The following is a 12,863-nucleotide window of genomic DNA, read 5'->3' on the forward strand; positions in this document are numbered from 1 at the left end:
CGCAAAAGTTTATTTTTTCCGTGATTTCGCAAAAGTTTTGCGGGATCTCGCAAAAGTTTTGTGAGATCTTGCAAAACTATTGCGGGATCTCGCAAAAGTTTATTTTTTCCGTGATTTCGCAAAAGTTTTGCGGGATCTCGCAAAAGTTTTGTGAGATCTTGCAAAACTATTGCGGGATCTCGCAAAAGTTTATTTTTTCCGTGATTTCGCAAAAGTTTTGCGAGATCCCGCAATACTTTTGTGAGATCTTGCAAAACTATTGCGGGATCTCGCAAAAGTTATTTTTTTCCCCTCCATGTCCCTTTAGGGGCTCCGTATAATCCAAAATGCAGGCAGCAGGATAATAAAAGCCAACATATTCTGCCGGCAGGTTTCTACATTTGAAATTAATTTAGGCGTTAATAAAGCAGTGCTGCGTCTGACTCCCTGCCAGCTCCCAGATCAGCTCCTCTGATTGGTTGATGAGGCGCATCCAGCAGCTAAAGTTAAATTGTAATTTTTCCAGCTGTAGCAGCTGCTGCTTCTGAAGTGCATGGCACGCGTCAGATGCTCAGGAGCTCATGAGGCGATGCTCCCACTGCAGGACCTTCTGCTGTGTCTTGATGCGCGTCAACCATCGACTCTGCATGTAAACTAGCTGCTTCTGCTGCTTGCGGGCTGAACGTAGCATTAGAGTCCACTCATTTCATTGTCCACTGGATATTCATCGGTATCAGAAAGGTGGGTCTGCACCTACCAAGACAGATTAAAGCAGGGGGCACCAACCTTTTTAAGGCTGAGGGCTACTTCATGGCTACTGAGTCATAGGAAGGGCTACCAATACTGACCTATGAACTGGAGGGATCATTCAGCTCATTTTTATTCTTATTTTATTCTTTTTATTCATTTCTAATTTTCTTTTTAATATTGTCATTTTAAAACCACTGAAATATGATGAAATAATACAAAAATGATTAAAAAGAAGAGCAACAGAATAAAAAAAATTAAACTTAACCCACTGAGTGAGTTCTTCTGTTTTCAGAAGATGAAGAGGGCCCCCCATGTGGTCCTAGAGGGGCCCTTGGTGCCCGCGGGCACCGCGTTGGTGACCCCTGGATTAAAGATTTGTGGTTAATTTACCATCACAGATGAAGAAGAGAAAATGGGAAGATCAGCCATAGGATCCTCCAATGTCCACATCATTCAATTCTGTCTTAGTATTAGATTTGGACCAGGATTAAATCTAACTGGGTTGCTTTTTTTCTGACAACAGACATCTCTAATAATCTGTTCCAGAAACCAGATAATCTCTGGATTAAACTTTTGTGTTCTCTGTCAGGTTGAACGGTGCCTCATTTGAGCTGTGCCGCACTGTAAAAAGTGTTGTTGTGATGGTAAGACGATAATCAGGAAGGTTTTTCACTCTGAATTCTGTTTTTCCTCCTCAGAAGTTGCTGGTGCAGCTGTGGAGACCGATGCAGGACCCTGCAGTCGAGAGGAAACGCTAATTTGTGCCAAATGTTGCGCTCAGTTCTTCAGTTGGACTGAGCTGAGCAAACATCAGAGAGTCTGCACCGAGGACCCCATGGTGCTCATCGTGAAGGACAATCCGCCCGAGGAGTCTGCAGGAGAGCCCTCTCCGCTTCCCAGCGTAGCATCCAGCGACTCCTCCACAGACGCTGTCTTCGAGCTGACCAACGACAGTCTGGATCATTTGGAAGAAAGCAGGGATTGGGATGAAGGTATGGAGATGGACGCTTCCCCACAGACCACCTCCAGCCCCCCTCCTCCAGACCCCACTGCGTCCACATCCCCTCAGGCGTCTGCGGCCGGCAGCTACGGAATGCCAAGCACCAACGTTACACTGGAGATCCTCCACAGCACCAGGGTGGCTGTGGCCCAGTTCTCCCAGGGGATCCAGAGCAACGGTCTGGGTGGAAAGGCAGCCTCGGCGGCTATCCCAGTGATTCTGGAACACCTGCTGGCTCTGCAGCAGCAACAGGTCCACCAGCTGCAGCTCATTGAGCAGATCTGCAGCCAGGTGGCCGTCATGAATCGGCAGCCAACACAAGCAGCGTTAAACCCGGTGTCCCGCTCAGTGGCTCTGGCCTCCAACCCAGGAATCCCTCAGCCTCCCGTCCTGCCTCTGTCGGGAACCATGCCTTCCTCCGTTAACGGACAGGCCGCCGCATCTTTACCCTCTGCGCTGGAAAAGCCACAAAGTCTCCCCTCGCAGTCTTTCTGTGGAACGTCCGCGTTCACCTCGGTGTCATCAGAATCCTCCACCTCACCCCCCAACATCTCCAAGCTGCTGCCTCCTTTCAGCGGCTCAAACAGCGCCTCCCATCCTCTGACCCCCTCCCCCTCGCTGCCGTCACCACAGCCGAGTCTCCTCAGCTCATCCTCCAGCCTGCCGTTTCTACCTCAGAGCCCGCCAAGCGGCGTCATTTTCCCCAACCCGCTGGCCAGCATAGCCGCCACGGCCAGCGCCCTGGACCCCCTGGTGGCCCTGATGAAGCAGCGGAAAGGGAAACTTCCCGGCGTTTCTCTGTTTGAAACAAAGCCCAGCCCAGAAGAACCCTTCTTCAAGCATAAATGTCGGTTCTGTGCCAAAGTGTTTGGCAGCGACAGCGCTTTGCAGATCCACCTGCGCTCCCATACGGGGGAGCGGCCCTTCAAATGCAACATCTGCGGCAACCGCTTCTCCACCAAGGGAAACCTGAAAGTGCACTTCCAGAGACATAAAGACAAGTATCCTCATGTCCAGATGAACCCCTTCCCTGTGCCAGAGTATCTGGACAATGTGCCAACAAGCTCTGGGATTCCCTACGGCATGTCTGTTCCCCCAGAAAAACCCATTTCTTCATGGTTGGACAGCAAACCTCTTGTAGCAACCCTCCCTGCCACTTTAGAGCTCCCACTTTCCTCCAGTGTTCCCAGGAACGGAGGATCTGGTGACCCAGTTAGTGTGACGGCATCGGTTAAGTCTCCCTACCACGCAGCTCCTGGTGAAAGTGTTTCTGATCCACCGACCCACAAAGGCAGTGAGGCCAGTTTCTCTCCTGCCTCAGAGACTGAAGCCTCCAAAATGCTGCAAACAGATGAAGCCCAGCTGCCCCACAGCTGCACCCGGTCACAGAGGGGCAATCCTGTCAACGAGACACCCAGCTGGGCCACCGAACCCCAAACCCCCACATCCCCAGCCTCCCGCTCTCCACCCGTCTCCCACCTCACAGATTCTCTGCAAACATCTGAAACCTCCAAGCTACAGCAGCTGGTGGAGAACATCGACAAGAAGATCACAGACCCCAACCAGTGCGTCTTGTGCCGCCGCGTCCTCAGCTGTCAGAGTGCGCTCAGGATGCACTACCGCGTCCACACCGGTGAGCGGCCTTTCAAGTGCAGGCTGTGCGGCCGTGCTTTCACCACCAAGGGGAACCTGAAGACGCACGTGGCGGTCCACAGAGAAAACCCTCCGCTTCAGCTGCAGCACTCGTGCCCCATCTGTGAGGAGAAGTTCACCAACGCCATGGCTCTGCAGCAGCATGTCCGTCTGCACATGGGGGGGCGGGTTTCCGAGGCGGACAACTTCGAGAGTCTCAGCAGCAACAAGCACATGGACGACATCTCCATGGAGGATGAAGACGAGGACGAAGAGGAAGGAAATGTAGAGGATGATGTTGATCCATCTCAACCTTTCATCTCTGAATGCAGAGCTCCTCCAAACTGTGAATCGTCGAGTGTAGCACCTCAGCAGAATCAAATAAGGATGACAGACGCCTCAGTGGGTCGGAACCCCAGCTTTGCTGTGAAACCCCTCGAAGCCGGCAACCTGCGGAGCGATGATGGCGTCTTATACGAGGAAACTTTGGAGAATGGCTGCAGAAACAGCCCTCAGGTGTCTGATTCCTCCTGTTCTCCATTTGCACCAACATCTCCTCCTCAAAGCGTCTCTGAAGGCCTGGCTGTCAAACCCCCAACAGCTGACAGCAATGCGGCAGAAACGCCAGAGCTTCTATCCGCTGCTGTGAAGACGGAGCGCTCGCTGTCTCCAACATCAGCACCAGCGTCCGCACAAGATCCAAGCAAAGCCTTCGTGAAGGAGGAGAGTTACAGAGTTTCGTTCCAGCTGAGCGGAGACAGAGGTGAGGCCAAAGTCTGATGTCTGGTGAATTAAAGCAACCAGAAAACACTCTGGTATCGTCACACTGTTTGCTCTTTGCTCACAGCTGCTGATGGGAGCGTCTCCAGCCCCGTTATGTCTTCATCCAGCTCTGTCAAAGCTGAGGGGACTGCGCAGGGTCAGCTGAACGGCGTGATGGAAGCGCAGCAGCCACCTGCGTTTAGCGTGCACGTCCCTGCGGCGTACCCGACCGCCGGCAGCCCCGGTGTGACCTCTCTGCTCGGCCCGGCGCCTCCCAGACGAACGCAGAAACAGCACAACTGCAACGTCTGTGGGAAGAACTTCTCTTCAGCCAGCGCTCTGCAGATCCATGAGCGGACGCACACCGGAGAGAAACCATTCGTCTGCTCCATCTGCGGGAGAGCGTTCACCACCAAGGGCAACCTGAAGGTACGCAGAAATGTCCTCTGGTCCGGGACCAGGTGACCTCATTCTGTTGGACCTTTTTCTGATGTCCTACAACCAAATATCTTAAAGCACTCTTAAAAAAAAAATTAAACCTACAAAAAAAACATTTTATTGGATGATTTATTTAAAATATAAATTTTGAGATTATTTAAAAAGAGGAATTCTTCAGAAAATCATTTAAAAATATATAAAGATAATCCTCGTCAGAACCTGGTTAAAAAACAGGAGAAAAACACCCTTTAATAGGAATAACAACCACTATGGATGCACGATATTTTAATTTTGACCACTATCCAACATGCTAATATTAAGTAGAGGGGGAGGGGGCGGGGGGCTAGAAATTCAAAATAGACGTTCACCAAAAACAATGAAACGTATACTAAGTTATCACACCAGCATATTTATACAAATGCAAACAAGAAAAAACATTGTAAAAACACAAAAACATAAGTTCATGTCCAGGTTTACTTTTTGTCCATAAATCTTGTCCTTCTGAGGATGTGAAGGTAAATCTGTGTTTTGGTCCAATATTGTGTCACAAACCTAAAAATTAACGTACCAGTTTAATAATGGAGAAGCTATTAGTGAACTTCATATTTTTTTTTTTATATAAAAACTATTTATTTCCTCAGAATGTGTTTATTTACGAGCAACTATGCAAACTAACAAACATCTAGAAAAAGTAGATTATATTCTATTATTTTCCATGTGAATCCCAGATTGTTTTCCTTTTCTACAAAGTGCTTTAAATCAGTCGTAGCTGTTTTATCAATGCTGGCTCAGATCCTGATGATTGAAAAAGGAGGCAGGGAAGCAGAATGCTTCTACTGAGACCGACTAACAGACTCTATATTGGTTTCTCCATCCTGTCCAGTGAGCCAAGTTACCTACTGTATATTGAAGGAGGGATTTCCTAACAACATTTTCTTTCCATTTTGGATTAATAAAGTGCTTTTTTCTGACCAAATAAAAGATTATTCATGAACACATAGAGAATAATTTTTAGATGAATGAAAAATAATATTTGATATGACAAATAATATGTGAAATTAGTTTTCCTTTTTGTTAACAAGTTTATTGTTTTAAAAAAACAGTAAGATAGATGGATGGATGATGAAGGGATGATGAAGGGATGATGAAGGGATGGATGGATGGATGAATGATGGATGGATGATGGATGGATGATGGATGGATGATGGATGGATGGATGGATGATGGTGGATGGATGGATGGATGGATGGATGNTAAAAAGAAGAGCAACAGAATAAAAAAAATTAAACTTAACCCACTGAGTGAGTTCTTCTGTTTTCAGAAGATGAAGAGGGCCCCCCATGTGGTCCTAGAGGGGCCCTTGGTGCCCGCGGGCACCGCGTTGGTGACCCCTGGATTAAAGATTTGTGGTTAATTTACCATCACAGATGAAGAAGAGAAAATGGGAAGATCAGCCATAGGATCCTCCAATGTCCACATCATTCAATTCTGTCTTAGTATTAGATTTGGACCAGGATTAAATCTAACTGGGTTGCTTTTTTTCTGACAACAGACATCTCTAATAATCTGTTCCAGAAACCAGATAATCTCTGGATTAAACTTTTGTGTTCTCTGTCAGGTTGAACGGTGCCTCATTTGAGCTGTGCCGCACTGTAAAAAGTGTTGTTGTGATGGTAAGACGATAATCAGGAAGGTTTTTCACTCTGAATTCTGTTTTTCCTCCTCAGAAGTTGCTGGTGCAGCTGTGGAGACCGATGCAGGACCCTGCAGTCGAGAGGAAACGCTAATTTGTGCCAAATGTTGCGCTCAGTTCTTCAGTTGGACTGAGCTGAGCAAACATCAGAGAGTCTGCACCGAGGACCCCATGGTGCTCATCGTGAAGGACAATCCGCCCGAGGAGTCTGCAGGAGAGCCCTCTCCGCTTCCCAGCGTAGCATCCAGCGACTCCTCCACAGACGCTGTCTTTGAGCTGACCAACGACAGTCTGGATCATTTGGAAGAAAGCAGGGATTGGGATGAAGGTATGGAGATGGACGCTTCCCCACAGACCACCTCCAGCCCCCCTCCTCCAGACCCCACTGCGTCCACATCCCCTCAGGCCTCTGCGGCCGGCAGCTACGGAATGCCAAGCACCAACGTTACACTGGAGATCCTCCACAGCACCAGGGTGGCTGTGGCCCAGTTCTCCCAGGGGATCCAGAGCAACGGTCTGGGTGGAAAGGCAGCCTCGGCGGCTATCCCAGTGATTCTGGAACACCTGCTGGCTCTGCAGCAGCAACAGGTCCACCAGCTGCAGCTCATTGAGCAGATCTGCAGCCAGGTGGCCGTCATGAATCGGCAGCCAACACAAGCAGCGTTAAACCCGGTGTCCCGCTCAGTGGCTCTGGCCTCCAACCCAGGAATCCCTCAGCCTCCCGTCCTGCCTCTGTCGGGAACCATGCCTTCCTCCGTTAACGGACAGGCCGCCGCATCTTTACCCTCTGCGCTGGAAAAGCCACAAAGTCTCCCCTCGCAGTCTTTCTGTGGAACGTCCGCGTTCACCTCGGTGTCATCAGAATCCTCCACCTCACCCCCCAACATCTCCAAGCTGCTGCCTCCTTTCAGCGGCTCAAACAGCGCCTCCCATCCTCTGACCCCCTCCCCCTCGCTGCCGTCACCACAGCCGAGTCTCCTCAGCTCATCCTCCAGCCTGCCGTTTCTACCTCAGAGCCCGCCAAGCGGCGTCATTTTCCCCAACCCGCTGGCCAGCATAGCCGCCACGGCCAGCGCCCTGGACCCCCTGGTGGCCCTGATGAAGCAGCGGAAAGGGAAACTTCCCGGCGTTTCTCTGTTTGAAACAAAGCCCAGCCCAGAAGAACCCTTCTTCAAGCATAAATGTCGGTTCTGTGCCAAAGTGTTTGGCAGCGACAGCGCTTTGCAGATCCACCTGCGCTCCCATACGGGGGAGCGGCCCTTCAAATGCAACATCTGCGGCAACCGCTTCTCCACCAAGGGAAACCTGAAAGTGCACTTCCAGAGACATAAAGACAAGTATCCTCATGTCCAGATGAACCCCTTCCCTGTGCCAGAGTATCTGGACAATGTGCCAACAAGCTCTGGGATTCCCTACGGCATGTCTGTTCCCCCAGAAAAACCCATTTCTTCATGGTTGGACAGCAAACCTCTTGTAGCAACCCTCCCTGCCACTTTAGAGCTCCCACTTTCCTCCAGTGTTCCCAGGAACGGAGGATCTGGTGACCCAGTTAGTGTGACGGCATCGGTTAAGTCTCCCTACCACGCAGCTCCTGGTGAAAGTGTTTCTGATCCACCGACCCACAAAGGCAGTGAGGCCAGTTTCTCTCCTGCCTCAGAGACTGAAGCCTCCAAAATGCTGCAAACAGATGAAGCCCAGCTGCCCCACAGCTGCACCCGGTCACAGAGGGGCAATCCTGTCAACGAGACACCCAGCTGGGCCACCGAACCCCAAACCCCCACATCCCCAGCCTCCCGCTCTCCACCCGTCTCCCACCTCACAGATTCTCTGCAAACATCTGAAACCTCCAAGCTACAGCAGCTGGTGGAGAACATCGACAAGAAGATCACAGACCCCAACCAGTGCGTCTTGTGCCGCCGCGTCCTCAGCTGTCAGAGTGCGCTCAGGATGCACTACCGCGTCCACACCGGTGAGCGGCCTTTCAAGTGCAGGCTGTGCGGCCGTGCTTTCACCACCAAGGGGAACCTGAAGACGCACGTGGCGGTCCACAGAGAAAACCCTCCGCTTCAGCTGCAGCACTCGTGCCCCATCTGTGAGGAGAAGTTCACCAACGCCATGGCTCTGCAGCAGCATGTCCGTCTGCACATGGGGGGGCGGGTTTCCGAGGCGGACAACTTCGAGAGTCTCAGCAGCAACAAGCACATGGACGACATCTCCATGGAGGATGAAGACGAGGACGAAGAGGAAGGAAATGTAGAGGATGATGTTGATCCATCTCAACCTTTCATCTCTGAATGCAGAGCTCCTCCAAACTGTGAATCGTCGAGTGTAGCACCTCAGCAGAATCAAATAAGGATGACAGACGCCTCAGTGGGTCGGAACCCCAGCTTTGCTGTGAAACCCCTCGAAGCCGGCAACCTGCGGAGCGATGATGGCGTCTTATACGAGGAAACTTTGGAGAATGGCTGCAGAAACAGCCCTCAGGTGTCTGATTCCTCCTGTTCTCCATTTGCACCAACATCTCCTCCTCAAAGCGTCTCTGAAGGCCTGGCTGTCAAACCCCCAACAGCTGACAGCAATGCGGCAGAAACGCCAGAGCTTCTATCCGCTGCTGTGAAGACGGAGCGCTCGCTGTCTCCAACATCAGCACCAGCGTCCGCACAAGATCCAAGCAAAGCCTTCGTGAAGGAGGAGAGTTACAGAGTTTCGTTCCAGCTGAGCGGAGACAGAGGTGAGGCCAAAGTCTGATGTCTGGTGAATTAAAGCAACCAGAAAACACTCTGGTATCGTCACACTGTTTGCTCTTTGCTCACAGCTGCTGATGGGAGCGTCTCCAGCCCCGTTATGTCTTCATCCAGCTCTGTCAAAGCTGAGGGGACTGCGCAGGGTCAGCTGAACGGCGTGATGGAAGCGCAGCAGCCACCTGCGTTTAGCGTGCACGTCCCTGCGGCGTACCCGACCGCCGGCAGCCCCGGTGTGACCTCTCTGCTCGGCCCGGCGCCTCCCAGACGAACGCAGAAACAGCACAACTGCAACGTCTGTGGGAAGAACTTCTCTTCAGCCAGCGCTCTGCAGATCCATGAGCGGACGCACACCGGAGAGAAACCATTCGTCTGCTCCATCTGCGGGAGAGCGTTCACCACCAAGGGCAACCTGAAGGTACGCAGAAATGTCCTCTGGTCCGGGACCAGGTGACCTCATTCTGTTGGACCTTTTTCTGATGTCCTACAACCAAACATCTTACTGAAACTGAGAGGAAACAAAAGACTCTCAGCTTTTCATTATTTACCAAGATTTCCCAGGAAAAATCTTTTAAACCTTTAAAAAGAACATTTTATTGGATGATTTATTTAAAATATCGTTTTTGAGATGATTTAAAAAAGAGGAATTCTTCAGAAAATCATTTAAAAATATATAAAAGCAATCCTTGTCAGAGCCTGGTTAAAAAACAGCAGAAAACACCCTTTAGTAGGAATAACAACCGCTATGGATGCACAATATATTTATACGAATGCCAACAAAAAAACAAACAAATGATTTCATGTCCAGGTTTATTTTTTGTACACTGGAAAAACGGTCTAGAAATGAGTAAAAATTTGTATTTACCCTTAATTTAAGTAGGTAAATGAGATACTTTGCCAATGGAATTAGTATTTTTACTCTTAAAATAAGATAATTAGATTATATGCACTTAAGACTATGCAATTGTGTTTTCTTATTTTAAGTGTAAATTGTCTTGTTCCATTGGCAAAATGTCACCTTTACCTCCTGTAGCCAAAAACAAATGCACTTATTTTAAGAAAATAACGACTTATCTAGATTTCGATATTTTCCAGTGTACATAAATCTTGTCCTTCTGAGGCTGTGAAGGTAAATTTTGTGTTTTGGTCCAATATTGGGTCTCAAACCTAAATAAATAATCTATGAGTTTAATAATGGAGAAGCTATTAGTCAGCCTTATATTTTATCAATATATAGAAACTATTTTTTTTTTTTGAGAATGTGTTTATTTAAGAGCAACTATGCAAATAAACAAACATCTAGAAAAAGTAGATTATATTCTATTATTTTTCTGTTTTGCAGAGGAGCTACTGCGCATGTAAAACTTTTAACGAGAGTCAAAGGGCAAAGATTTTTGTGTCCTAGGGTGGAATACGTCACCAATCCAAGGAGAAATGTGTTATAATTGGTTTAAGCGATCTGACCCAAATGCAGAGAATCACTCAGAGACCAGGGAAAAAGTTTAACAGGTTTATTGAATGTTGATGAAACACAGAAGTAGGAACTGGAACTCGGTGGACTGGTAAACCGGAACCGGAAGGTCTGAAGTAGAGGTCAAAGTGATCAGTTCTGGGACCATAGGAAAATTGACTGAGGCTTGAATATAGCTGAAGGGCAACTCACGTTTGAGGGGGCTCTTGTTAATCCTTGAATCCAGTTTGTGGGGAATTAATCCAGAGGAGAGGGAACTCATTGGAGAGCGGACAGGCAGACATACGTTGGACCCAGAGGAGTAAACGAGCGGACTGTTACTTGGTTTTCCGATGAGGACTTGAACGGATCATGTGAAGGTTTACCCCTGCTCAGTGTGTACTCAGTAATCCTTCCAGGGGGAAAAGGTCCAGGTATCCAGTTACACAGGAAAGGCTTCCTGCCGAAGAGCAAAGACAAAAACAAGATTAGACTCAGAGGAACAAAGCTTCGGTTAGACTCTGCTAATCTTAGCTTTGCTAGTGTACCCAAAACTGGAAAACACTCTGGCTTCGAGGTAGCGACAGCCAGCTGCTCAAATACTCCTCCGGTAATGATCCAACGAGCCGCAGGTGTGCAGGGAGGCCCAACGAGGAAAGGGCAACACCTGGTTGTGGAGAGAGAAAAACACAAAAACAATCCACACAAACTGGATTCCTAACAAAATTAAATGACGCTTTACTAGTCATTAAAGGTTAAATATTTATCTAGCACAAAAATATATATCAATATATTTTGAAATATTTTTTATGAATCCATCCATTTTATTTTTCGTCACGCTTTATCTCAGCTGAGGTGGCAAGGGCTGCTGGTGTCTATCTCCAGCTGTCTACTGGTGAGAGGCGGGGTCCACCCTGGACAGGTCTCCAGTCCATCGCAGGGCAACACAGAGACACACATTCACACTCACACCTAAGGAGGATTTAGAGAAGCCAATTAACCTAACAGTCAAGTTTTTGGACTGTGGGAGGAAGCCGGAGTACCCGGAGAGAACCCACGCATGCTCTGGGAAAACATGCTAACTCCATGCAGAAAGAACTTGGGCCGGGAATCAAACCTTCTTGTTCAAGGCAGCAGTGCTACCCACTGTTCCACTGAGCAGCCATTTTTTATGAATATAAATTATAAAATATAGATTTAATTTTTTAAATTTTTTTTTATGTCTTAATCAAGGTCATTTGGCAGGTGGGGCGGCGCCCTAGCGCCCTCTATTGGCCAACCTCCATTGCCAATATTTTCGGACTCCCCAGCCTGATAACAGATACCAATGCTTTTTAATGAGACCTCCTAACAGACTCTATATTGTTTCCTCCCTCCTGTCCAGTGAGCCAATGAAGATGGTAGTTCATGTAATTAGAAACTTTTAAAACAACCAACATCCTCTTTACCTCAACGTCTCTCCTCGCTTTGTCTCCCCTCAGGTTCATATGGGAACCCACATGTGGACCAACGCCCCGGCCAGGAGGGGGCGCCGGCTCTCCGTGGAGAACCCCATGGCCCTGCTGGGAGGAGAGGCCCTGAAGTTTGGGGACGTGTTCCAGAAGGACCCGGCGACCCGAACTGTGAACGTAGAGCCTGGATTCTGGAACCGTTACGCCACGGCGATCACCAACAGCCTGGCCATGAAGACCAACGAGATCTCTGTGATCCAGAACAGAAGCATCACTCAGCTTCACCCTCTTACCGTCATGAGCGCCGCCAGCGGCCAGATACCCGGCCTAAACAAGACCCGAATGGACCTGGGAAGCAACCGGCATTTTACCATGCTGATTGACGAAGGAAAAGAAATCGGAATAAACTAAAGAAAAACCGGGAAAAATCTTATGCAAATGATTATAAACATTAAAGTATTTGTAAAGCATCTTTAAATCATGGTTTCAGAGAGCAGCAGGACAGGCTGCAGTCATGGGGGAAAGTTTTCTACGCAGTAAAGAGTTCAGGTTGTTCCTGACGATCCCTACAGAGCTGCACACTGCTGCTGCAGCTGGCTGCACACAATCAATCCAAACTCTAAACGAAACACCTGTTGTCCATGTTCTAAAGAAACTGTCATTTTCAGAATCAAAGCTGAATAAAAACATTAACACTTTGTCTGTTTTTTGATGACTAAACCTGAAAAAGCAGAAGGTGGAATTTTCCCCAAAGAGCAGAAACTGTTGAGATGATCTCCTTCCAACCGCTGAGCAGGAAAAGGAAATAAAGAGGAATGAGTCTGAGAAGTTCCCCGTATCAGAGGTCATCATGAAGCACAGCCATTCATTCATCATCCCTTCATCCATCCATCCATCATCCATCCATCATTCATCCATCCATCCATCATCCATCCATCTATCCTCCATCCATCATTCATCCATCCAT

At 48.6% G+C, this 12,863-nt stretch overlaps 2 protein-coding genes across 2 annotated transcripts in view; both read left to right on the top strand.

Moving 5' to 3' along the window:
- Positions 1-6,348, top strand: part of LOC107090828 (sal-like protein 3) — a 14,249-nt gene extending 7,901 nt beyond the window's left edge. The window contains exons 2-5 of the mRNA XM_015384419.1: positions 1,428-4,124; positions 4,209-4,584; positions 6,180-6,234; positions 6,289-6,348. Coding sequence (XP_015239905.1) covers positions 1,428-4,124; positions 4,209-4,584; positions 6,180-6,234; positions 6,289-6,348 — 3,188 coding nt within the window. The remainder of the gene's footprint in view (positions 1-1,427; positions 4,125-4,208; positions 4,585-6,179; positions 6,235-6,288) is intronic.
- Positions 6,349-6,425: 77 nt separating this feature from the next.
- Positions 6,426-12,508, top strand: LOC107090829 (sal-like protein 3). The gene is made up of 3 exons (XM_015384420.1): positions 6,426-8,985; positions 9,070-9,413; positions 11,927-12,508. Exons 1-3 carry the CDS (start codon positions 6,426-6,428, stop codon positions 12,305-12,307), a joined length of 3,285 nt encoding a protein of 1,094 aa, XP_015239906.1. The 3' UTR covers positions 12,308-12,508.
- Positions 12,509-12,863: the final 355 nt, after the last annotated feature.

Source organism: Cyprinodon variegatus, unplaced genomic scaffold, assembly GCF_000732505.1.
Source record: "Cyprinodon variegatus isolate N-32 unplaced genomic scaffold, C_variegatus-1.0 Scaffold312, whole genome shotgun sequence".
NCBI lineage: Eukaryota > Metazoa > Chordata > Actinopteri > Cyprinodontiformes > Cyprinodontidae > Cyprinodon > Cyprinodon variegatus.

Bases quoted from the DNA above. Each gene is read 5' to 3' on its own strand.
- LOC107090829 (XM_015384420.1), top strand. From the start codon at position 6,426: ATGGTGCTCATCGTGAAGGACAATCCGCCCGAGGAGTCTGCAGGAGAG. The intron at 8,986-9,069 runs GTGAGGCCAAAG...CTTTGCTCACAG, and splicing joins CCAGCTGAGCGGAGACAGAG to CTGCTGATGGGAGCGTCTCC. The intron at 9,414-11,926 runs GTACGCAGAAAT...GTCTCCCCTCAG, and splicing joins CCACCAAGGGCAACCTGAAG to GTTCATATGGGAACCCACAT.